General features: G+C 41.4%; 1 protein-coding gene across 1 annotated transcript in view; it reads left to right on the top strand.

The window, feature by feature from the left end:
• Positions 1 to 6,933: 6,933 nt before the first annotated feature.
• Positions 6,934 to 27,160, top strand: part of LOC123396789 — a 66,802-nt gene continuing 46,575 nt past the window's right edge. Inside the window, exons 1-2 of the mRNA XM_045091615.1 lie at positions 6,934 to 7,310; positions 7,464 to 7,796. Coding sequence (XP_044947550.1) covers positions 6,957 to 7,310; positions 7,464 to 7,796 — 687 coding nt within the window. The 5' untranslated portion in view covers positions 6,934 to 6,956. The remainder of the gene's footprint in view (positions 7,311 to 7,463; positions 7,797 to 27,160) is intronic.

Raw genomic sequence — 27,160 nt, 5'->3', positions numbered from 1 at the left:
ATTTAAAACTAAGTTTGGATTATATGAGTGGTTAGTCATGCCTTTTGGGTTAACTAATGCACCTAGCACTTTCATGAGATTAATGAACGAGGTTTTACATGCTTTCATTGGACGATTTGTGGTAGTCTATTTTGATGATATATTGATTTATAGAAGATCTTTGGAGGAACATTTGGAACATTTGCGTGCTGTTTTTCTTGCTCTACGTGATACACATTTGTTTGGTAACCTCGGGAAGTGCACCTTTTGCACCACCAAGTATCTTTTCTTGGCTATGTTGTTACTCCACGGGTAATTGAAGTTGATAAAGCCAAGATTGAAGCTATTGAGAGTTGACCGCAGCCCAAAACGGTCACACAAGTGAGGAGTTTTCTTGGCCTCGCTAGTTCCTATATGCGTTTTGTGAGAGATTTCAGCACCATTGCTGCACCTCTCAATGAGCTTACAAATAAGGATGTCCCTTTTGCTTGGGGTACCACACACGAAGAAGACTTCATGGTATTGAAAGATAAGTTAACACATGCTCCTTTACTCCAACTTCCTGATTTTAATAAGACTTTTGAGATTGAATGTGATGCTAGTGGAATTGGATTAGGAGGTGCGTTATTACAAGATGGTAACCTTGTTGCATACTTGTGTGAAAAATTGAGTGGGCCTAGTCCGAATTATTCTACTTATGATAAGGAATTATATGCTCTTGTTCGGACTTTGAAACATGGCAACATTATTTATGGTCCAAAGAATTTGTTATACATTCTGATCATGAATCTTTGAAACATATTAAAAGTCAAGAAAAACTGAACCGTCGACATGCCAAATGGGTTGAATTCAATGAAACTTTCCCTTATGTCATTAAACACAAGAAGGGTAAAGAAAATGTTATTGTCGATGCATTGTATCGTCATTATACTATGCTTTCACAAATTGACTTTAAAATATTGATTTGGAGACCATCAAAGATCAATATGTGCATGATGCTGAATTTAAAGATGTGTTGCAGAATTGTAAAGAAGGTAGAACATGGAACAAGTTTGTCATTAGTGATGGATTTGTGTTCCGTGCTAACAAGCTATGCATTCCAGTTAGCTCTGTTCATCTTTTGTTGTTGCAGGAGACGCATAGAGGAGGATTATTGGGACACTTTGGCGTGAAGAAGGCGGAGGATGTACTTGCTACACATTTCTTTTGGTCAAAGATGATACGGGATGTTGAGCGTTTTGTTGCTTGCTGCACTACATGTCAAAAAGCTAAGTCACGACTCAATCGTCATGGTTTATATATTCCTTTTCTTGCACCTAGTGTTCCTTGGGATGATATATCTATGGACTTTGTTTTAGGTTTACCTCGAACAAAGAAGGGGAGGAATAACATATTTTTTGTCATGGATAGATTTTCAAAAATGGCACACTTCATACGATGTCATAAAAGTGATGTTGCTGCTAATGTTGTTGATTTGTTCTTTTATGAAATTATTTGCTTGCATGGTGTACCAAATACAATTGTTTCAGATCGTGATGTTTAATTTCTTATCCACTTTTGGAGATGTTTATGGGCTAAGTTGGGGACTAAATTACTTTTTAGTACTACGTGTCATCCCCAAACTGATGGGCAAACTAAAGTAGTCAATAGATCATTGTCTACTATGCTTAGGGCTGTTTTGAAGAATAACTTGAAAATGTGGGAAGAATGATTACCTCATATTTAATTTGCTTATAATCGTTCATTGCATTCTACTACTAAGATGTGCCCTTTTAAAATTGTGTATGGTTGCATACCTCGTGCACCTATTGATTTGTTGCCTCTTCCATCTTCGAAGAAGGTTAATTTTGATGCTAAACATCGTGATGAAATGATATTAAAAGAGGTAACTAAGAAAAATATTGAGCATTGGAATGCTAAATACAAACTTGTTGGGATAAGGGTAGAAAACATGTTGTCTTTGCACCTGAAGGTCTTATTTGGTTGCGTTTGCGTAAGGATAGACATCCTTATTTGCGCGAGTCAAGGATAATGCCACGTGCTCATGGTCCTTTTAAGGTGTTAGAGAAAATAAATGATAATGCATATAAACTTGAGCTTCCTGGAGAGTTTGGGGTTAGTCCCACTTTTAACATTGTAGATTTGAAGCCTTATTTGGGTGAGGAAGATGAGCTTCTGCCGAGGACGACTTCAATTCAAGAAGGGGAGGATGATGAGAACATTTATACCATTGTTACACCTGCTATACCTAGTGGACCTGTTACTAGAGCTCACGCACGCCAATTGAGTTACTGTGTACTTTCGTTTCTTGGAAATCCTTCTAATATTCATGAACATATGATGCTGCCTAAATTAGATACTTTTGTTTTTCTTATGAATGAAGGAACTAGCATGGACAAAGATGATGGCCATTGGAGCGAGATCAAGCAAGGAGGGGAAGGTGCACACGTAGGAAAGAACAAGGGAGCTTCGAGTGGCTATTTTCGGACTTTGAAGTCGTTATAACGAAAGCATAAAGGCTTGGACGAAATATACAAGTTGTCACTTCATAAATTTCGTCCATAGGCTATTATAGGTGTTGTGTCACCTTATTTTTTGGACAAGCCCATGTAATTTCGAAATACTACCACATATGTTGTTTTTCGAGTCCGTGTGTGTGGGGAAACCGAGTTTAGGGTAGTTTTCGGACCCCTTCTCCAATGGTCACGAAAATCCCTCTCTATCCCCTCATATATACAGCCCTTAGGACACCGTTTAGACTTGGATGTTGTTTAGATTACAAGTTCTCCATAGCTGCAACTTCGTCTTCTTCGTTTGTGTTCTCTGACCAAACCAATACATCACAGAACCCCACTTTCATCAATAAAGCTTTCCTCTTATATCTGCAATCTCCAGATTGCAATTTCAGTTTCTTGCTTGTTTTTTATTTGCGTGCAGGAAACAAACCCTCGTGGTCAGGTTGATCGTGCTCCAGCGTGGTCAATAACCTCTCGGAGTTGGTTTAGCGATTGCTAATGTGTGACCTCTTCGCACATTCGTAGAAGGATTGTAAAAGTCTACTCCACCAAAAAGTTAGCCACCATCTCATAGAAAGACACGGACAACTCCGCCTCCATCACATCATCCCCTGCAACTTCAGCAGTATTGGGCAATTGTCAGATGCTGTTGTTGTTAAGTGCGAGAGGGATGCATCAGGAAACCTGTCATTCCATTCGTTTGTTGCCAGCAATCGATCTAGGCGAACCCGAGTAAAACTCCCACCAGTTACTTTCTTCTTGGAAGTCCAGAAGTTTCCTTGATGACCAATGTCCATGAGCATGCACACATCCACCGGATCCCTAAACCTTTGGATATAGGCGTTGCTTCTTTCTCCAACCCCATCATGCTCCTCCGGACGTAGGACTTTGTTGAAATCTCCAAATGCAAAGCCAAGGGAGGCTCCTCGGGGTGCTTGTCCTTTTTAAGACATCCCAAGCTTCATGGCGTAGATGTGTTTGTGCTTCCCCGTAGAAAAGGGTCATCCTCCACGGGTCAGCATCCAGTTCCTCAATGCAACAACCAATATGGTAAGCCATATAACCAATAATGTCGTTTTTATTGGAATATTCCAGAACAAACCCATACCACCACTTTTACCTTGACTACTCACCGCAAAAGCATTACCGTAACCAATATTAGAAGCTAAACTTTCTACGCTCGACCGGTGAATCTGAGTTTCAACAATGCACATAAAGGTAGGGGCAATACTCTATGCTTATTTGGTAGTGTAAAATAGAATCACATGTGTAGAAAAGTTGCATCCTTAACATAACTTGAGCCGGCCCATTTTAGATATTTTACTTTCTTTGCTAGCTTTCTACTGCTTTATTCCCTCAGTTTTCATCTATTTTTTCCTTGGTTCACCTTGTTCGCTAAAATTGTGTGTCTCGTCGTGGTTCTTTGATGTTTTCACAATTGTTCTTTACTATACGGTATTCCGTATTTCCATGTTTTTAAAAAATCTGAAACTTCTTGATTTTTTTATTCTCGAAATTTCTTGTAAAATTCATTACATTTTTTAAATGTACCTACATCTTTCAAATTGTGATTTTGTAAATATGTAAACATTCTATCAATATGTGAATATGTTTATAAAATGTGATGTATTTAAAAAAATTCAAGAACATTTTTTTCGTGAGATTTCTATAAATCTCATGATTTTTCAAGTTTCCGAATATTTTTATAAAAATATGTTTTAAACAACGAGCTCCTTGATAACATTTTCCCATTTTCTGGGTGCTAACTAAAGGTAACGATTTTTTCTTGGAGGGACCAAGCTAGCTTTCATCTGGAAGATCAAAGGACAGATCGGGGTGCTATTGAGCAGTGTAGCGCCAGTTTGTCGGTTAACGCGATGTATATGAGTAGGCATATAGCTGACTCCAAGGACGTGTTTGTTTCATCCTTTTTTGCCCCGCATCGGTTTACAGTGTAAACAGATACCTTTACCCCTGTTTGGTAATAGCACACTGGAATCAAGTTCCACCGTAATCAGATCCAGGCCAGTTATCCCTCGTTGCCCCCACCCCCCACCGGTAACGCGCGTTACCTCCTCATCCCGAGCCCTCCTCCTCCCTCCACGCCTCCCCTCGATCCCCTTCTGCACCGCCACCTCCCCTCGATCTCCTTCAAGTCCAACGCCGCCGCCACCTCCCCTCGATCTCCGTCCAGCCGCCGACGACTCCCCTCGGTCCTCTCCTCCCGGTCTAGCCGCTTGGAAGGAAGACGCCACATCAGTCACCGGAACGCCAGCCGCCACCGCCACGCCGCCGACGGAGATGTACGGTTAAAGCTAGCGACAGGAGCACCAAGGCCCATCTCCATCAACCTCGTGTCGTGGATCTATCCCTCCTCCATCAACCTCGTGCCGTGGATCTGGAGGTTAGGTTACCGATCCCTGTTCTTGATCTGAAAGTCCAAAAAATGCATGTTCTTTATCTGTTCTTGATCCATTAGTTATTTGTGATGGATGATGTGTAGCATATATTTGCAGCTCTCTCATTGCTTCCTGTAGATTTGGTAGACCTTTTACTATGTCACAATTTATGTAGAAGCACATCAGATCAATCCGTAGCTTAAAAAGGAAATCGCCTAATATAGTAGTACAAATTTTAATAAGTTAACTCATCAACTGATAGAACCGTTCCTGGAAACAAATGAAAAAGGGGCTTTTTCTTGTCTGAATGAAGGTTCACATGTATTGTTCGCCAAGAAGCAGAGCAGCTTAGGTTCAGAACGTGCCATATTTCAGTTAACAATTGGCCAGATGCACTTGTCTATCAAGTACCAGTAGCTAACTGTGCCTCATAAAAAGCAATCTTTGTGTTAACAATCTTTTTGTGCCATATTTCAGTTAACAATTGGCCAGATGCACTTGTTCAGAACCGCCCAGGCTCTCGGTTAGATACCGGCCAGATGCTCCCTGTTGTTATCCAGTGTTATAGAGCTATATTATTATGCTTATATATATCGTATTCTACTTTTCAGTTATGGCTCGTCTTCCCTTGAGTGCGAGACGTGGAAGGAGAAACGCAACATTTTTTAATCTGACCACTTCCATCATGCTTGTATATTATTATGTGTGGTTCATGTTTGCATTAGCTTATAAGAGAAAATGTTGGCAAATAGAAAGGAGAATTAAAATTAGAGAGTTAAGGGGAGAGAACTTGTACCGGCTAATTGGTGAGAGCGATGCTATGTGTATAAGTCAACTTCGTATGGATAGGAGAACATTTCATATATTATGTGAGATGGTGAGAGATGTTAGTGGTCTAAAGGGCACGAGGAACACATCTTTAGAGGAGATAGTGGCATGGTTCTTGTATGTATTATCACACCATCTTAAAAATAGGACAATAGGAAAATTCTTCTATCGAAGCCCGGAGCCGGTTAGTAGAAACTTCAATGCTTGTCTTCTAGCTGTCCTGATGCTGCACCATCTGCTACTTAAGAAACCTGAACCTATACCCGAGGATTGCACGGATGATAAATGGAAGTATTTCAAGGTAAATAACTACTAAGAAAAAATATTATTCACCAGATGATCTCAATAGTGGTAAAAGATGCTAATATTTTCACATTGTTGTTTATATTGTAGAATTGCCTTGGAGCGTTAGACATCACACACATAGACGTAACTGTCCCAGCTAATCTGAAAGGAAGATATAGATCAAGGTTGGGTGATATAGATACGAATGCGTTAGGTGTATGTGCACCTGACATGCAGTTCATCTACATATTACCTGGTTGGGAGGGTTCTGCACACGAGTGCCGTGTTCTTAGGGATGCCATCTCAAGGCCAAATGGGTTACGTTTCCCCGAAGACCAATATTACCTTGTCGATGCTGGCTACACAAACGCAAGAGGATTTCTAGCTCCATACCGAGGTCAAAGATACCACTTGGGTGGTTGGACACCACAAAACCCACCTCGTAGTGCGGAGGAGTATTTCAACATGCGCCACGCTAGAGCCCGAAATATTATAGAAAGGGCCTTTGGAAGGCTCAAGGGTCGTTGGGCAATTTTGAGGTCCCCTTCATTTTTTCCTATGAAGACCCAATGTCGAATCATCATGGCATGCACGCTCTTGCATAATCTTATATTACAAAATATGCCTATCGACCCAGTTGATATCGACGAGCAATTAATGCAAGAAACACTGGAAGACATGGACGGAGAAGTAGACCAACCAGAATTCATCACTTCTATATCTACTTCGAATGAGTGGACAAATTTTCGGAATGGTCTTGCGCAGAGCATGTATAATAGACATAGGGCTGCTAGGGCGCATTGAGGTATAAACTATTTGTGTTTGTTCATTTTCTTTCTCTATGTTTCTTTTAGTTTTAATAAATAAGCTATGATTGCATCACATTTGCATTTATTTTCTTTCATATATATTTTCCATCTCATTTGTAGCCATTCTTTCTTGTGTAGATATGGACCGCGTGGATAGCTCAACCACGTTGCGTGGAAGAGGCAGGAACAAAAGGAATTGGACTTCCGATGAGGACGATGAGCTAATTAAAGCCTTGTATGAGTTGTCTTTGGATCCGAGGTGGAAAGCCGATGGTTCATTCAAAGGTGGGTACTTGGCAATATTGGAAAAACATCTTGTTGAGAAGTGTCCAGGCCGTGGTATCACCGGAGTTCCACACATTGAATCAAGAGTGAGGCACTTCAGGAAGAAATTTGGTGCTCTTGAAGTAATGATATCCAAAAGTGGTTTTACATGGGATGGAAATAGGAAGATGATTCAATGCGAGAAGGCACAATATGAAGAACATTGTAAGGTAGATCACTTCAACCACTAAAACTGAATTTCTCACTAATGCATTGTGCTGAATTTGTTTGCAATTGCACCTTGGTTACCTATTGTTGTAGTGTAACTTTTTTCTTATTGTCCATGCTAAAACCAACTTTCTTATTTTGTAAAAATCATGTAGAATCACAATGAGGCTAAGGGATTGTATGGTGTATCATTTCCATACTTTGAGCAATTGGCTGCTATCTATGGCAAGGACATCGCAACAGGGGAAAATGCTGAAGGCTTTGGAGAGGCAGTCGGAAACTTGGAGAAGGAAATTGCTATGGAGGAAGAAGAAAATGAGGAAGAGGATATGATCTCAACAAGGACAGCTAGACGGTCCATTGACACTTGCTCTATTGATACAACTATTTCTAAGAGACAAAAGAAGGAGCCAAGGCCAAAGAGGGCGACGGGACCAAGCGATCCTTTTGCAGCCATGCTTCAAGATGTCAACAACCAGCTAAACAGTGTGACACAACAAACTGGCGGTACAAGAAACTGTGCAAGAAACTGTGCAATAACAACCATGCTTCAAGAGGCTTGATCACAAGTAGAGTTGGCGGTACAATAAACTGTGCTGTTTTGCTTTGTAAAATGCGTGTCATTTATACATTTTTTCTTCTAATTCGAAATCACATGCAGTCTCGTCTCTGTTCAGGAAAAGAAGAAACATCAGCGCTCTCCTGTTACTTATATTTGCGTGTTCAGGAAATCACATGCAGTCCCATATTTTCCTTCCACGACTCTCCTGTTTTGTTGTCAATTATATTTGCCGTGATAGGTAACAGCAACGCTGCATGCTCGTAGTCCTCAAAGCATCCCGCGTGATTTAGAAGTGTGAGCATGTACGTTCACAGTCTGGAGCCATTCTACTCCACACACACGCACTAGCTCTAGTTGCTTGCTTGATGCTGCCAGGTTCATTGTTCTTTTTAGTTCATTTTATTGTGAAATGTGAGCTATCTATGTGCACCGCTTATTGCTGGTATATTTCTCTTATTAATTTTTTTACTGGTTGTCTCTTGTGTGTTTCTTTATTCTCATTTTAACTCTTGCTTATTGGCAGATAAAAAAATAAGCAAGGTTGATTAGAAAATGTGTTCAGTGGTGTGCCTTAGAAGATGAAGATCGACGGAAAAGCTGCTTTGAAGATCTTGAACTTAGCCTTTTTATTTATCCTATGAAAACAATTTTATGGACTAGTTATGCAGTTTATTTCAAAGTGTGTCGTTGAATTTTGGGTTTGTATCCATGGCCTAATATGCATTTTAAAAATGTGTAATGTCATTAAAGTTGAGCCAAATTCTTGTTCAAAGATGTCTTTGCATTGGATGAATGCAAAAATATTTTTAAATTATTTACTTGTTTGATGAATTTGAAATTTGTGCTGGTGAAGCACTTGCAAATTGTGTGTGAAAGCTTGTGTTATGTTTTGTACGCGGAAAAAAAGAAAAAATGCTTGTTGTTACTGTGTGCCAAACCAAACACTGGTAAGGTAACTGTTTCCTTTACACTGTACAACCAAACAAAATGATGTTTGTCCATTCCAGTGCCGTTACCTTGTGTAATCAGCTCCCATTTACGTTTACATTACCGGTGACCAAAACAAACACCTCCCAAGTGATACATAGGAGTCGTCTACATTGGTTTCGGTGTGAGCTAGCCTAGTAAGCACACAAGCTCACAAGCAATTTACATGTTCTCCCTTTTTCATTTTGTAGTTCGCTCAAGTATTGGGTTTTTCTCCTTGGGTTTTAATTCTCAAATTTCTTTTCATCTTCATCTTCATTTTTATTTTATTTCCATTATATATCTTGCTTCCCTTTTTGAAGTGTATGTATATTTTTATATTTCCCAATTTTATTTTCGATTTCCTTTTTAACTTTTTGTACCACTTGAACAATTTCAATTTTTTTCTAAAATGTATCTTTTTGTAAGACTTGAACAATTTTCATATTTTTAAAATATGTGATCCTCAAAGAATATTTTATTTGCATGATGAACAAGTTATTACTATGCGTTGAATATTTTTAATATGCATTGACTAAAATTTTAAATATGCATTAATATGTACTAAAACACGATGAATATTTTTCTGAAAACATGTGTAACCATTTGCAGATACAAGTCGGCCATTTTTTTAATATACGATGGACATATCTTTGTTATGTGGTAAACAAAGTCAAATACATGCTGAACATTAGTGAACATTAACCAAATACATGATGACAAATTTGAAAATAATATTAAACATTTTTAGTACACTTAGTAAAACGCATGTTGATTATTAAAAATAAATGGCAAATATATTTTTCGAAAGAAAACGACCATTTTTTAATACACAATGAACATTTGTTTTAGTTGCATTAACTAACCTTTTGGCCCAGAACTTATCTGAAATATATATTATTTTGGACTATAATGAAATATATAAAGAGGTGGGAAAGAAAAATAAGAAAGTAAAAAAAATAGACAAAACGAATAATGTAATAAAGAAGAAAAAGAAATATCACAAAAAAAAAAAATGCTAGCCGAGCTATTGGGTTATCCTATGGTGGGGCTGTGGGGCTTCACGGGGCGGTGCAACCCTGTCGCTTGCTAGGAGTGATACATAGACCACCGCGCGCGTGCATGTATTTAGTCCTTTGAGAAATAAAATAAATGAAGCACATATTTATTTATTTTTCAATGCCGGAGGTCGGGGGAGGGAATCCTATTTTGCATCACTATTTACCTTTTCTTATGGGGTTTCTTTTGCATCTTAATTGTAGGATTTTTCAGAGTTTTGCCTTGTTCACACATCTTTTTCTTTTTTGCCTATTTCATTAGGATCCTAAAAATGATATTTGGAGCATTAGTTGTGAACACCCATTTATGGCTAGAAATCATGTCAATTTATGTGATAATTACGTACCATATGAAGTGTCTTTCAAATGAGACACAAACCAACCACGAAGACCGAAGAGGCATCGAGGCGAGGAGATGCCATGGGGTACAGTCGTACCAACATTTGTACCGCATGGTGCTACCTTCACCCTAACAACTTATTCAACCCGTGCCATCGGATCTCAGGGAGGACGAACAGAGACACCGGAACTACAAATCCTCACCTACAAACAGAGACACCGGAACTACAAATCCTCACCTCCAAAAGGGATTCAGAGGGGAAACCGGAAAAATGGCACTGCCACACCATGAGACTCCTTGAGGGGAATCGACAAAAGGGCACTCCCACATATAGGCAAATCTTAGAGCTGTTAAGCAATATACACAGTAGTTGGACATCGAGCCTCCTTGAGAACGCCTTAGCCCAATTGTCGATTTCATCATTTTCCATTACTCTTTTGTTCTTCATTATTACTTTGCATTGTTACATTCAATTACAATTTTTTTACTTCTGCAACACTTTTACTTTGGAGCAAAATTAATTTGCAGGCATATCACAATAAACTTTTACAAAAGGAAGGAACATTTCCTATGTTTCATGTGGCACCAATACTCTTATTTCGTAAAGACTGCAAATAAATCATGTAGACTTGCATGACATCAAAAAAATTGTGCGGCCTTGCCCATAGGATCGCTACCGCAAGCACTTCCGACCAAGGTTTCTAGTGACACTAGGTTCCAGACCTTCTTTGCTTTTCTACATTGAAACAATACATGGTGTATATCCTTAGGTCCTTGATCATGGAACGAGCGCCGATGTGATACTTTGAGATGTCTGTTTGCAAGAATGGCTTGACATGGAATGGAGCCATGAAGTGTGCGCCATATAAATATTGTCACCTTCGGTGGACACATAAGTTTCCATATTTTACTTCGAATGCTATAACAGATATTGCACCTCTACCATCAAGTCTACTTATTCTCGTATGACTAGAATTCCCATTCTGCATGATATTTCACCCATACTAAGAAAATTCCACTCCTTGTGGAGTTCCATGCAATAAGATCACACATATCATTTGATGGGAGTAGAATAGATAACACCCATTTAGCATGAACCGATCATAGTGTCTGGTTAACTAATTATTCGTCCCAAAGAACCATGGTAGGGTAAATTAGACCACTCACTTTTGCGTGTATATTATTATTACCCCCTCGGGCAAGTGATTATCTTCCAGCTAGAACAATTCGAGATCCATGCATCATCCCGACTGTTAATTTTCTATCCATCGCCAACGCTCGAAATATAGCCATGCTTTAACATATCGATGCCAACCATAGCACTCTACCAAGTAAAAGATGACCTTATTAGATTTAGGATTCAGAAGGTCACCATTCGGAAAATATTTTTCGCACGAGATCATGGCACAAAGGGAATCTATATTGTCAATAAGGTGTCAAGCTTGTTTTGCAAACATTGCTAGGTTAAAACATTGCTTGTTTTGCAATCATATGCTAGCTTGTTTTGTGCGCACATTTACCACCACACCATTCAGTACATCCACTTTTGGTTGTCCTCATCTGCCCAGCAGAATCTTGTCATCGAGTAATGATTCCCTTGCAAATTTGCGTGTGCATTTAGAAAATGTACATAGCACATGATTGCGTAGCTTGAAAAACTGACTTGAGCATAACTTCCTCCCTCTCCCCCATGACGTTGACACTTTTTTCTTCCACCTAATTACCCGATGTAATACTGTGTCCACCAAATATCTGAAACAATCAATTTTACCCATTCCAACAATGGCATGCAAACCCATATGTTTATCTTTAAGAGCTCCAGTCATAATGCCAGAAGAGTGGGATTTGTACCTTTGTGCCAACATTTGTATTCGAACTAAAAATTACACTAGATTTCTCCACACTCACCATTTATACTGATGCCTCACAATATGTGTAAGGAATTTTTTCATGCATACTGCATTCTCGAATGTAGCCTTCATAATTACTGAAGAATCGTCAACAAACAACATATTTGTGATGGACGGTGCCATCCTACGCACTTGTACTCTAATGAGGTAGCGATTTTCCTCTTCATGAGAGAGTAAAGCAGCCAATCCCTCAGAACATAGCAGGAACAAGTAAGGTGATAAAGAATCACCTGGCCCAGTCCCCTCATGGGTTTAAAACTTTGAGATTCTCCCAAATTGAGACAAACACAATATGCCACTTACCAAAGACATTGCATGTCCATGTTAACTAATGTAGTATGGTAACAAAACTTCTGTGGGAAAGATCCACACAACTTTGTCATAAGCTCTAAGCATGTCTAACTTAACTGTACAAAGACCCTCTTTACAAACATGTTTACCTTCTACCATATGGTAACATTTGTGGGCTAAGAGCAAATCTTCGGTATCATTCTTCCCGTACGAAAGCACTTTGAGTTATCATCTCTGAAATAAATAGATCATGTTACAAAGATGTATAGGTATGAATTGTGTTACATTCTTGGGGGACTTCAATTATGGGATAACCACAATTTTCGTGTCATTACAACCAGAAGGAACCATACAAAAATTAATTGCATGCAACGACTCCTCCACTGGATCATCACCCTATATAGTCCAAAACCTCCTACAAAAAATATGTCATTAAGTGCATCTCGTCCTGGCACTATCATATCACCAATATCAAAAAGTGCTTTACGAGCAACATCAACAGAATAAGGCGCTAGAAGAGCATTATTCATCTCTGCTGATACCCGTTGCACACGGGAAAGAACAACATGATCTGGGTCATCAACTTTAGATGTTAAGAGATTAGTAAAATAATTCAAAATATGGTGTTTTAGCTCTGTACTTTGGTGCTAAATTTTAGAATCATTAAACGGGTTTATAATTTGATTTCTTTGTTTCCTAGTTGTCGCAACATAGTGAAAATAAGACGTGTTACGTTCTCGATGCAGCAACCAGATTGCCCTTCCACCTTTGCAACCAGTATATTTTTTCCCGGCCCAAAAGATTTTCAATAAGCACATGCAACTCCTTTTGACACGTTCGCATCTCAACACTCAAAGGACTGCCATGAATTTACTCTTGCTATCATTTTATATTTTTTGTTCTCTATGGAGGGCCAAGTAAGACCTCGCCACCCCAAGTATGAAGATTTGCATCCATTGTTTGGTTCTAGCACCAGGGAGGGATCAATACTAGCTAATTTTGCATGCTCCACGAGAATTGGACACAATTTAAGGCAAATCGGCCTAAAAAGTTCCTCTTCCACTCAATTGCATAAGCATTGGAGAGTGCTCGGTGTCTAAAACCAGCGGCTTATGATCGGAATGGGCATGCGACTAATTCATTAGTGTTTCCATATGCAACTTCATTAACGATGATGTATTGCATATGTTTGAAATATTCCCTAGAGTCAATAATAATTTAGTTATTATTATATTTCCTTATTCATGATGATAATCTATTATCCATGCTAGAATTGTATTGATTGGAAACTAAAATACATGTGTGGATACATAGACAATACACTGTACCTAGTGAGCCTCTAAAGACTAGCTCATTGATCAAAGATGGTCAAGCTTTCCTGAGCGTAGACATGAGTTTTCATTTCATATCGGGATCGCATAATTAGGAGAATGATGTGATGGACAAGACCCAAACTAAGAACGTAGCATATGATCATGTCAGTTTATTGCTATTGTTTTCTACATGTCAAGTATATGTTTCTATGACCATGAGATCATGCAACTCCTGGGCACCGGAGGAATGTCTTGTGTGTATCAAATGTCACAACATAACTGGGTGACTATAAAAGGTGCTCTAGAGGTATCTCCGAAGGTGTATGTTGGGTTGGCTCGAATCGAGACTCGGATTTGTCACTCCGTATGATGGAGAGGTATCTCTAGGGACCACTTAGTAATACAACATCACAATGAGCTTGCAAGCAATGTAACTAAGGAGTTAGTCACGAGATGTTGTATTGCGGAACGATTAAAGAGACATGCCGGTAACAATATTGAACTAGGTATGCAGATACCGACGATGAATCTCGGGCAAGTAATATACCGATGGACAAAGGGAGCAGTATACGAGATTGATTGAATCCTTGACATCGTGGTTCGACTGATAAAGATCTTCGTAGAACATGTAGGAGCCAATATGTACATCTAGGTACCGCTATTGGTTATTGACCGTAGAGGTGTCTCGGTCATGTCTGCGTAGTTCTCGAACCCGCAGGGTCTGCACACTTAATGTTCGTTGACGCTACAGTAGTATTGGGATATGTACATTGGTGAACGAATGTTGTTTGGAGTCCCGGATAAGATCCCGGACGTCACGATGTGCTCCAAAATAGTATGGAGGTAAATATTTATATATGGTAAGTCCTATTTTGGCTACCGGAAAAGTTTTGGGTTTTATCGGTATTGTACCGGGAAGCTTCTCAAAGGTTTCGGAAGGTCGCAGAGGGTTCCGGAGGAGTCTGGAAGGGTCCCTCCGGACCCTAGGACGTGGATGGGCTGTAAGGGGGGTCCAAGCTTTGTTGGGCCAGCCCCCAAGGGCCCATGCGGTTTGGAGGGAAGAGTCACTAAATGGGAAGGCACCTCCTAGGTGCCTTGAGGAGGGAGGAAACCTCCCTAGGCCAACGCCCCCTCATTGGAGGAGGGGCTAGGGATGCGACCCAACCCTCCCTCTTGCCTCCTATATATAGTGGGGGTGAGGAAGGGGCTGAACACATCAATTCCCATGTCCGGTGGCAGCCCTACCTCTCCCATAACTCTGTTTTCTCCTCAGATCGGTTCTGGCAGCACTTGGCGAAGCCCAATTCGCACTGCTCCACCATCTTCTCCACCATGACGTCTTGCTGGTTGAGATCCCATCTACTTCTCCTTACTATCTTGCTGGATCAAGAAGGAGGACATGTTATCGAGCTGTACGTGTTTTGAACGCGGAGGTGCCGTTCATTCGGCACTAGATTGAGATGGATCGTGATGGGATAACTGGATGGATCGTGATGAGATCGCGTGACGGACCATGATTGGAACGCAAAGACATTCGAATACATCAACCGCGTTATATACGCTCCCGCATAGAGATCTACAAGGGTATGTAGATGCACTCCCCCTCTCGTAGATGTTAGTGTCCATAGATTAATCTTGGTGAACGTAGAAAATATTTTGTTTCCCATGCGACGTTCCCTAACAGTGGCATCATGAGCTAGTTCTGTGACATCACGAGTAGAGCACAAAGGAGTTTGTGGGCGTTGATATTCAGATTGCTTCCCTCCTTAGTCTTTTCTTGATTCAACTGTATTGTGGAATGAAGCGGTCTGGACTAACTTTACTCGTCCACGTACGAGAGACCGGTTCCATCGACTAACATGCAACTTGTTGCATAAAGATGGCTGGTGGGTGTGTGTCTCTCCCCCCTTAGTTGAATCGGATTCGACAAAGGCGGTCCTTGTAGAAGGTTAAATAGCAACTTGCATATCATCGTTGTGCTTTTGTGTAGGTAAGAAGCGTTCTTACTAGATATCCATAACATCCACGTAAAACATGCAACAACAAATTAGAGGACGTCTAACTTGTTTTTGCAGGGTATGTTGTGATATGATATGGCAAAATACATGATAATATATATTTGATGTATGAGATGACCATCTTGTAATAGTTAATATCGACTTGCATGTCGATGCCACGACGACCGGCAGGAGCCAAAGGGTTGTCTTTAATTATTGTATGACCTCCGTGTCAATCATTAAGCGCCATGTAATGCTTTACTTTATCGCTAAACGGTGCAATAGTAGTACAAGCATGGTTGGCGTGACAACCTTGATGGCAACACAATGATGAAGATCATGATGATGGAGATCATGGTGTTGTGCCGGTGACGATGGAGATCATGCCGGTGCTTTGAAGATGGAGATCAAAAAGCACAAGTTCATGTCCATATCATGTCACTTATGATTTGCATGTGATGTTAATCCTTTTTATGCACCTTGTTTTTCTTAGGATGACGGTAGCATTATAAGGTGATCCCTCACTAAAATTTCAAGATAGAATTGTGTTCTCCCCGAGTGTGCACCATTGCGATAGTTCGTCGTTCGTGATGATCAGGTGTGATAGACTCTACGTTCACATACAACGGGTGCAAGACAGTTTTGCACACGCGGAACACTCGGGTTAAACTTGATGAGCCTAGCATGTACAGAAATGGCCTCGGAGACACGAGACCGGAAGGTCGAACATGAATTTTATAGTAGATATGATCAACATGGAGATGTTCACCATTGAAACCACCTCATCTCACGTGATGATCGGACATGGGTTGGTGGATTTGGATCGTATTACCATTCGAATGACCAGAGGGATGTCAATTTCAGTGAGAGTTCTTAAGTAATATGATTAATTGAACTCATTATCATGAACATAGTCAAAATGTCTTTGCAAATTATGTTGTAGATGATTAGCTTGCGCTGTAGCTCCCCTGTATTTTGATATGTTCCTAGAGAAAACTAAGTTGAAAGATGATGGTAGCAATTATGCAGACTAGGTCCATAAAATGAGGATTGTCCTCATTGCTGCACAGAAGCCTTATGTCCTTAATGCAACACTCGATGTGCTACCCCAAGCGTCGTTTGTGGATGTTGCGAACATCCGACATACACATTTTGATGACTACGTGATAGTTTAGTGTGTCATGCTTTACGTCTTAGAATTGAGGCGTCCAAGCCATTTTGAACGTCAAGAACATATGAGATGTTCCAAGATATGAAATTAGGATTCTAGGCTCATGCCCGTGTTGAGAGGTATGAGACCTCCGACAAGATTCTTTGTCGATAAAGTAAAGGAGAAAAGCTCAATCGTTGAGCATGTGCTGAGATTGTATGGGTGCCACAATCACTTGAATTTAGTGGGAGTTGATCTTCCAGATGAGATAGTGATTGACATAGTTATCCAATGTCATTGTCACCAAGATACTGAGCTTCGTGATGAACTATAGCATATCAGGGATGGAGAATATGATCCTTGAGCTATTCGCGATGTTTGACACCACGAAGGTAGAAATCAAGAAGGAGCATCAAGTATTGATGGTTAGTAAAACCATTAGTTTCTAGAAGGGCAAGGGAGAGAAGGGAAACTTCAAGAATGACAGGTCAGTTGTCGCTCCAATGAAGAAACCAAATGTTAAACCGAAACCAAAGACTATGTGCTTCTATAATGAGGGGGATTATCACTAAGGTAGAAGTGCCCTAGATACTTGGTAGATAAGAAGGCTAGCAACGTCAACAGAAGTATATTAGATATACATGTTATTAATGTGCATCTTACTAGTACTCCTAGTAGCACCTGGGTATTAGATACCGGTTCAGTTGCTAAATGTTAGTAACTTGAAATAAAAGCTACAAAATAGACGGAGACTAGCTAAAGGCGAGGTGACGATGTGTGTTGGAAGTGTTTCCAAGGTTAATCACCATCGCATGCTCCCTCTAACTTCGAGATTAGTGTTAAACCTAAATGTTGTTTGGTGTTTGCGTTGAGCATGAACATGATTGGATCGTGTTTATTGCAATACAATTATTCATTTAAAGAGAATAATGGTTAGTCTGTTTACTTGAATAATACCTTCAATGGTCATGCACCTAATATGAATGGTTTATTGAATCTCGATCATAGTGATACACATGATCATAATATTGATGCAAAAAGATACACAGTAGTAATGATAGTACCACTCACTTGTGGCACTGTCGCTTAAGTCATATTGGTATAAAACGAATGAAGAATCTCCATGCTGATGGATCTTTGGACTCACTCTTTTTGAATCATTTGAGACATGCGTACCATGACTATTGCTGTAAAAGCATGAAGGAACTCCATGCAGATGGATCTTTTTGTTGGGGAACGTATCATGGGAAACAAAAAATTTCCTACACACACGAAGACCTATCATGGTGATGTCCATCTATGAGAGGAGATTTGGATCTACGTACCCTTGTAGATCATACGGTAGGAAGCGTTAAGAAACGCGGTTGATGTAGTGAAACGTCCTCACGTCCCTCGATCCACCCCACGAACCGTCCCACGAACCGTCCCGCGATCCGTCCCACGATCCGTTCCGATCTAGTGTCGAACGGACGGCACCTCCGCGTTCAGCACACATACAACTCAACGATGATCTTGGCCTTCTTGATCCAGCAAGCAAGACTGAGAAGTAGATGAGTTCTCCGGCAGCGTGACGTTGCTCCGGTGGTGGTGACGATCTACTCGTGCAGGGCTCCGCCCGAGCTCCGCAGAAATACGATCTAGAGGAAGAGCTATGGTGTCTAGATCTGAGTTGCACGTGGCAAAAGTTGTCTCAAATCAGCCCTAAATCACCACTATATATAGGAGGGAGGGGGAGGAGGCTTGCCTTGAGGGCCAAGCCCTCAAGGGTGCGCCGGCCAGGAGGAGAGGATGATTCCTACTCCAATTAGGGTTGGAAAGTGGAGTCCTTCTCTTCCTTCCCACCTTCCCCCTTTTTTTTCTTTCTTTGGTTTTCTTCTCTTGGCGACTAGGCTCTCTTGGGCTGTCCCACCAGCCCACTAAGGGCTGGTGCGTCACCCCTAAGGCCATTGGGCTTCCCCTGGGTAGGTTTCCTCCCTCCCGGTGAACTTCTGGAACCCATTCGTCACTCCCGGTACAATGCCGGTAATGCCCGAAAACCTTCCGGTAACCAAATGAAACCATCCTATATATCAATCTTCGTTTTCGGACCATTCCAGAAACCCTCGTGACATTCGTGATCTCATCCGGGAATCCGAACAACATTTGGTAACCACACATATAACTCATCTATTCTAAAACATCATTGAACCTTAAGTGTGCATACCCTGCGGGTTCGAAAACTATTTAGACATGCCCCGAGGCACTCCTCAGTCAATATCCAATAGCGGGACCTGGATGCCCATATTGGATCATACATATTCTCCGAATATCTTATCGGTTGAACCTCAGTGTCAAGGTTTCATATAATCTAGTATGTCATTCCCTTTGTCCTTCGGTATGTTACTTGCCCGAGATTCGATCGTCGGTATCCACATACCTATTTCAATCTCGTTACCCCAAAGTCTCTTTACTCGTTCTGTAATACAAGATCCCGTGACTTACACTTAGTCACATTGCTTGCAAGGCTTGTGTGTGATGTTGTATAACCGAGTGGGCCCCGAGATACCTCTCCGTCACACGGACTGATAAATCCCAGTCTTGATCCATACTAACTCAACGGACACCTTCGAACATACATGTAGAACACCTTTATAGTCACCCAGTTATGTTGTGACGTTTGATGCACACAAGGTATTCCTCCGGTGCCAGTGAGTTATATGATCTCATGGTCATAGGAACAAATACTTGACACGAAGAAAACAATAGCAATAAAACGACACGATCAATATGATACATTCATAGTTTGGGACTAGTCCATCACATGATTCTCCTAATGATGTGATCTAGTTATCAAGTGACAACACTTGCACGTAGCCAGAAAACCTTGACTATCCTTGATCAACTGGCTAGCCAACTAAAGGCTTGCTAGGGACATTGTTTTGTCTATGTATCCACACATGTATCTATGTTTTCATTCAATACAATTATAGCATGGATAATAAACGATTATCTTTAAACAGGAAATATAATAATAACTATTTATCATTGCCTCTAGGGCATATTTCCAACTGTCTCCCACTTGCACTAGAGTCAATAATCTAATCCTCACGTCGCCTTGCGATTTACATTGTAATAAATCGAACACCCATACAGTTCTGGTGTTGATAATGTTTGCCCGTGGAAGAGGTTTAGCCAGCGGGTTTGCTACATTCAGATCCGTGTGCACTTTGCAAATATTCACGTCCTCTCCTTCGACGTAGTCGCGGATGAGGTTGAAGTGTCGTTTGATGTGTCTGGTGTTATTGCGAAACCTTGGTTCCTTTGCTAAGGCAATGGCACCAGTGTTTTCACATAACAGAGTTAATGGATCTAGTGCGCTCGACACAACTCCAAGATCTGTCATGAGCTGCTTCATCCAGACACCCTCTTTTGCTGCCTCCGAGGCAGCCATGTACTCCGCTTCACATGTAGAATCTGCTACGACGCTCTGGTTGGAACTGCACCAGCTTACTACACCCCCATTAAGAATAAATATGCATCTGGTTTGCGACTTAGAGTCATCCGGATCGGTGTCAAAACTTGCACCGACGTAATCTTTTACGACGAGCTCTTTGTCACCTCCATAAACGAGAAACATTTCCTTAGTCCTTTTCAGGTACTTCAGAATATTCTTGGCCGCCGTCCAGTGATCCACTCCTGGATTACTCTGAAACCTGCCTGCCATACTTATGGCCAAGCTGACGTCTGGTCTCGTGCACAACATTGCATACATGATAGAACCTACGGCTGAAGCGTAGGGGACGAAACTCATTTGTTCTCTATCTTCCGCAGTTGCTGGGCACTGAGTCTTACTCAATTTTATACCTTGTAATATTGGTAAGAACCCTTTCTTGGACTGATCCATTTTGAACTTCTTCAAAACTTTATCAAGGTATGTGCTTTGTAAAAGTCCTATCAGGCGTCTCGATATATCCCTATAGATCTTAATGCCTAGAATGTAAGCAGATTCTCCTAGGTCCTTCATAGAGAAACTTTTATGCAAGTAATCCTTTATGCTCTCCAAAAGCTCCACGTTGTTTCCAATCAGCAATATGTCATCCACATATAATATTAGAAACGCCACACAACTCCCACTCACTTTCTTGTAAATACAAGATTCTCCAACCACTTGTATAAACCCAAATGCTTTGATCACCTCATCAAAGCGCTTATTCCAACTCCGAGATGCTTTCACCAATCCATAAATGGATCACTGGAGCTTGCACACTTTGTTAGCACTCTTCGGATCGACTAAACCTCCGGGTTGCATCATAAACAACTCTTCCTTCAGAAAACCATTAAGGAATGCCGTTTTGACATCCATCTGCCAGATTTCATAATCGTAAAAGGCAGCTATTGCTAACATGATTCAGACGGACTTAAGCATCGCTACCGATGAGAAAGTCCCATCGTAGTCAACTCCTTGAACTTGTGAAAAACCCTTTGCCACAAGTCGAGCTTTATAAACGGTCACATTACCGTCTGCGTTCGTCTTCTTCTTAAAGATCCATTTGTTCTGAATAGTCTTGCGGCCTTCAAGTAGTACTTCCAAAGTCCACACTTTGTTCTCGTATATGGATCCTATCTCGGACTTCATGGCCTCCAGCCATTTTTTGGAATCCGGGCCCACCATTGCTTCTTCATAATTCGCAGGTTCATTGTTGTCCAACAACATAATCGTCAAGACAAGATTACCATACCACACAGAAGCAGTACGTGATCTTGTCGACCTGCGGGGTCCGATAGGAACTTGATCCAAAGTTTCATGATCATCATCATCAACTTCCTCCTCAATCGGCGCCGCAGCAACATGGGTTTCCCCTTTCCCTGCGCCACCATCTAGAGGGATTAGAGGTTCGACAACCTCATCAAGTTATATCTTGCTCCCACTCAATTCTTTCGAGAGAAACTCCTTCTCAAGAAAATCTCCGTTTTTAGCAACAAACTCTTTGCCCTCGGATTTGAGATAGAAGGTATACCCAACTGTCTCTTTTGGGTAACCTATGAAGACGTACTTTTCCGCTTTGGGTTCCATCTTTTCATGCTGAAGCTTTTTGACATAAGCATCACATCCCCAAACTTTAAGAAACGACAATTTTGGTCTTTTGCCATACCACAGTTCGTATGGTGTCGTCTCAACGGATTTTGATGGTGCCCTATTTAAAGTGAATGCAGCTATCTCTAATGCATAACCCCAAAACGATAACGACAAATCGGTGAGAGACATCAAAGATCGCACCATCTCTAATAAAGTACGATTACGATGTTCAGACACACCATTACGCTGTGGTGTTATAGGTGGTGTCAATTGTTAAACAGTTCCACATTGTCTCAAGTGCGCACCAAACTCGAAACTCAGATATTCACCCCCACGACCAGACCGCAGGAACTTGATCTTCTTGTTACGATGATTCTCAACTTCACTCTGAAATTGCTTGAACTTCTTAAACGTTTCAGACTTGTGCTTCATCAAGTAGACATAACCATATCTACTCAAATCGTCAGAGAAGGTGAGATATAACGATATCCGCCACGCGTCTCCACACTCATCGGACCGCACACATCGGTATGTATGATTTCCAACAAGTCACTTGCACGCTCCATTGTTCCGGAGAACGGAGTCTTAGTCGTCTTGCCCATGAGGCATGGTTCGAACGTGTCAAGTGAATCAAAGTCAAGTGACTCCAAAAGTCCATCAGAATGGAGTTTCTTCATGCGCTTTACACCAATATGACCTAAGCGGCACTGCCATAAAAACATGGCGCTATCATTGTTAACTCTAACTCTTTTGGTCTCAATGTTATGTATATGTGTATCATCGCTATCAAGATTCAATATGAACAATCCTCTCTCATTGGGTGCATGACCATAAAAGATATTACTCATAGAAATAGAACAACCATTATTCTCTGACTTAAACGAGTAACCGTCTCGCAATAAACAAGATCCAGATATAATGTTCATGCTTAACGCAGGCACTAAATAACAATTATTTAAGTTCATAACTGATCCTAATGGTATATGAAGTGAAACTGTGCCGACGGTGATTGCATCAACCTTGGAACCATTTCCCACGCGCATCGTCACTTCATCCTTCGCCAGCCTTCGCTTATTCCGTAGTTCCCGTTTCAAGTTGAAAATATGAGCAACAGAACAGATATCGAATACCCATGCACTACTGCGAGAGTTGGTTAAATACACATCAATAACATGTATATCGAATATACCTGATTTTTCCTTGGCCGCCTTCTTATCAGCCAGATACTTGGGGCAGTTGCGCTTCCAATGACCCATACCCTTAAAATAATAACACTCCATTTAAGGCTTAGGTCCAGCTTTGGGCTTCTTCATCCGATTGGCAACAAGCTTGCCGCTCTTCTTGGAATTACCCTTCTTTCCTTTGCCGTTTCTCTTGAAACTAGTGGTCTTATTCACCATCAACACTTGATGCTCTTTACAGAGTTCTGACTCTGCGACTTTCAGCATCGCGAATAACTCGCCGGTGCTTGTTCGTCCCTTGAATGTTATAGTTCAACACAAAGCTCTTGTATCTTGGTGGTAGTGATTGAAGAATTCTGTCAGTGATAGCCTCTTGCGGGAGTTCAATCCCCAGCTGAGCTAGACGGTTTGAGTACCCAGACATTTTGAGCACATGTTCACTGACAGACGAATTATCCTCCATCTTGCAAGCATAGAATTTATCGGAGGTCTCATACCTCTCGATCCGGGCGTTCTTCTGAAAGATAAATTTCAACTCCTGGAACATCTCAAATGCTCCATGACGCTCAAAGCGACGTTCAAGTCCCGGCTCTAAGCCATACAAGACTACACATTGAACTACTGAGTAGTCCTCCTTTCGTGTTAACCAAGCGTTCTTAATGTCTTGGTCAGCCGTAGCGGGTGGTTCATCTCCTAGCGCAGCATTAAGGATATAATCCTTCTTCCCAGCTTGCAGGAGGAACTTAAGATTATGAGCCTAGTCTACAAAGTTGCTTCCATCATGTTTAAACTTAGCTTTCTCTAGGAACGTATTAAATTTCAGGGAGACTGTCGCGTGATCTAGTGATCTACAACACAAATATTTCAAAGTGGACTTAGACTATGTTCAAGATAATTAGAGTTTAACTTAATCAAATTACTTGCTAAACTCCCACTTAAAAAGTACATCTCTCTAGTCATTTGAGTGGTACATGATCCAAATTCACTAACTCAAGTCCGATCATCACGTGAGTTGAGAATAGTTTCAGTGGTAAGCATCTCTATCCTAATCATATCAACTATACGATTCATGCTTGACCTTTCGGTCTCATGTGTTCCGAGGCCATGTCTGCACATGCTAGGCTCGTCAAGCTTAACCCGAGTGTTCAGCGTGTGCACCTATTTTGCTCCCATTTTATGTGAACGTTGAGTCTATCACAGCCGATCATCACGTGGTGTCTCGAAACCACGAACTGTAGCAACGGTGCACAGTTGGGGAGAACACAATTTCGCCTTGAAATTTTAGTGAGAGATCACCTTATAATGCTACCGTCGTGCTAAAAAGAATAAGGTGCATAAAAGGATTAACATCACATGCAATTCATAAGTGACATGATATGGCCATCATCTTGTGCTTCTTGATCTCCATCACCAAAGCACCGTCACGATCTTCTTGTCACCGGCACCACACCATGATCTCCATCAACATGTCGCCACCGGGGTTGTCGTGCTACTTATGCTATTACTACTAAAGCTACGTCCTAGCAATATAGTAAACGCATCTGCAAACATAAATGTTAGTTTAAAGACAACCCTATGGCTCCTGCCGGTTGCCGTACCATTGATGTGCAAGTCGATCTTAACTATTACAACGTGATCATTTCATACATCCAATATATCACATCACGTCATTGGCCATATCATATCACAAGCATACCCTGCAAAAACAAGTTAGACATCCTCTAATTTGTTGTTGCATGTTTTACGTGGCTGCTATGGGTATCTAGTATGATCGCATCTTACTTACGGAAAAACCACAACGGAGATGTGCAAATTGCTATTTAACCTCTCCAAGGACCGCCTCGGTCAAAACCAATTCAACTAAAGTTGAAGAAATTGACACCCGCCAGTCATCTTTATGCAACGAGGTTGCATGTTAATCGATGAAACCAGTCTTTCGTAAGCGTACGAATAATGTCGGTCCGGGCCGCTTCAATCCAACAATACCGCTGAATCGAGAAAAGACTAAGGAGGGCAGCATATCGAACATCACCGTCCCCAAAACCCTTTGTGTTCTACTCGAGATAACATTTACGCATGAACCTAGCTCATGATGCCACTGTTGGGGAACGTAGCATGGGAAACAAAAAATTTCCTACTCACACGAAGACCTATCATGGTGATGTCCATCTACGAGAGGAGACTTGGATCTACGTACCCTTGTAGATCGCACAACAGGAAGCGTTCAGAAATGCGGCTGATGTAGTGGAACGTCCTCACGTCCCTCAATCCGCCCCATGACCCGTCCCACGATCCGTCCCAAGATCCGTTCCGATCTAGTGCCGAACGGACGGCACCTCCGTGTTCAGCACACGTAGAGCTCGACGATGATCTCGGCCTACTTGATCCAGCAAGCAAGACGGAGAAGTAGATGAGTTCTCCAGCAGCGTGACGACACTTCGGTGGTGGTGACGATCTACTCGTGCAGGGCTCCGCCCGAGCTCCGCAGAAATACGATCGAGAGGAAGAACTATGGTGTCTAGATCTGAGTTGCACGTGGCAAAAGTTGTCTCAAATCAGCCCTAAATCACCACTATATATAGGAGGGAGGGAAAGGAGGCTTGCCTTGAGGGCCAAGCCCTGAAGGGTGTGCCAACCAAGAGGAGAGGAGGATTCCTACTCCAGTTAGGATTGGAAAGTGGAGTCCTTCTCTTCCTTCCCACCTTCCCCTTTTTTATTTCTTTGGCTTTCTTCTCTTGGCGCCTAGGCCCTCTTGAGCTGTCCCACCAGCCCACTAATGGCTGGTGCACCACCCTTAAGGCCATTGGGCTTCCCCCGGGTGGGTTGCCCCCCTCCCGGTGAACTTCCGGAACCCATTCATCACTCCCGGTACAATGCCGGTAATGCCCGAAAACCTTCCGGTAACCAAATGAAAACATCCTATATATCAATCTTTGTTTTTGGACCATTCCAAAAACCCTCGTGAGGTCCGTGATCTCATCCGGGACTCCTAACAACATTCGGTAACAACACATATAACTCATCTATACTAAAACATCATCGAACCTTAATGTGCAGACCCCGCGGGTTCGAGAACTATATAGATATGCCCCGAGGCACTCCTCGGTCAATATCCAATAGCGGGACCTGGATTCCCATATTGGATCCTACATATTCTCCGAAGATCTTATCGGTTGAACCTCAGTGTCAAGGATTCATATAATCCCGTATGTCATTCCCTTTGTCCTTCGGTATGTTACTTGCCCGAGATTCAATCGTCGGTATCCGCATACCTATTTCAATACAAGATCTCATGACTTACACTTAGTCACATTGCTTGCAAGGCTTGTGTGTGATGTTGTATTACCGAGTGGGCCCCGAGATACCTCTCCGTCACATGGAGTGACAAATCCCAGTCTTGATCCATACTAACTCAACGGACACCTTCGGAGATACCTGCAGAACACTTTTATAGTCACCCATTTACGTTGTGACGTTTGATGCACACAAGGTATTCCTCCGGTGCCAGTGAGTTATATGATCTCATGGTCATAGAAACAAATACTTGACACGCAGAAAAAAATAGCAACAAAACGACACGATCAATATGCTACGTTCATAGTTTGGGTCTAGTCCATCACATGATTCTCCTAATGATGCGATCTAGTTATCAAGTGACAACACTTGCACATAGCCAGAAATCCTTGACTATCCTTGATCAACTGGCTAGCCAACTAGAGGCTTGCTAGGGACATTGTTTTGTCTATATATCCACACATGTATCTTTGTTTTCATTCAATACAATTATAGCATGGATAATAAACGATTATCTTTAAACAGGAAATATAATAGTAACTATTTATCATTGCCTCTAGGGCATATTTCCAACACATTTGGGCTCACTTGATTTCGAATCACTTGAGACATGCAAGCCATGCCACATGGGAAAGATGACTGAAGGCCTCATTTTCCAGTGAGATGGAACGAAAAAGTGACTTATTGGAAATAATACATTTGATGTATGCAGTCAAATGAGTGCTGAAGGACGT

The sequence above is a fragment of the Hordeum vulgare genome, chromosome 5H (genome assembly GCF_904849725.1).
Source record: "Hordeum vulgare subsp. vulgare chromosome 5H, MorexV3_pseudomolecules_assembly, whole genome shotgun sequence".
In the NCBI taxonomy this organism is placed as follows: domain Eukaryota; kingdom Viridiplantae; phylum Streptophyta; class Magnoliopsida; order Poales; family Poaceae; genus Hordeum; species Hordeum vulgare.
This window is presented reverse-complemented; position numbering and strand designations above follow the sequence as displayed.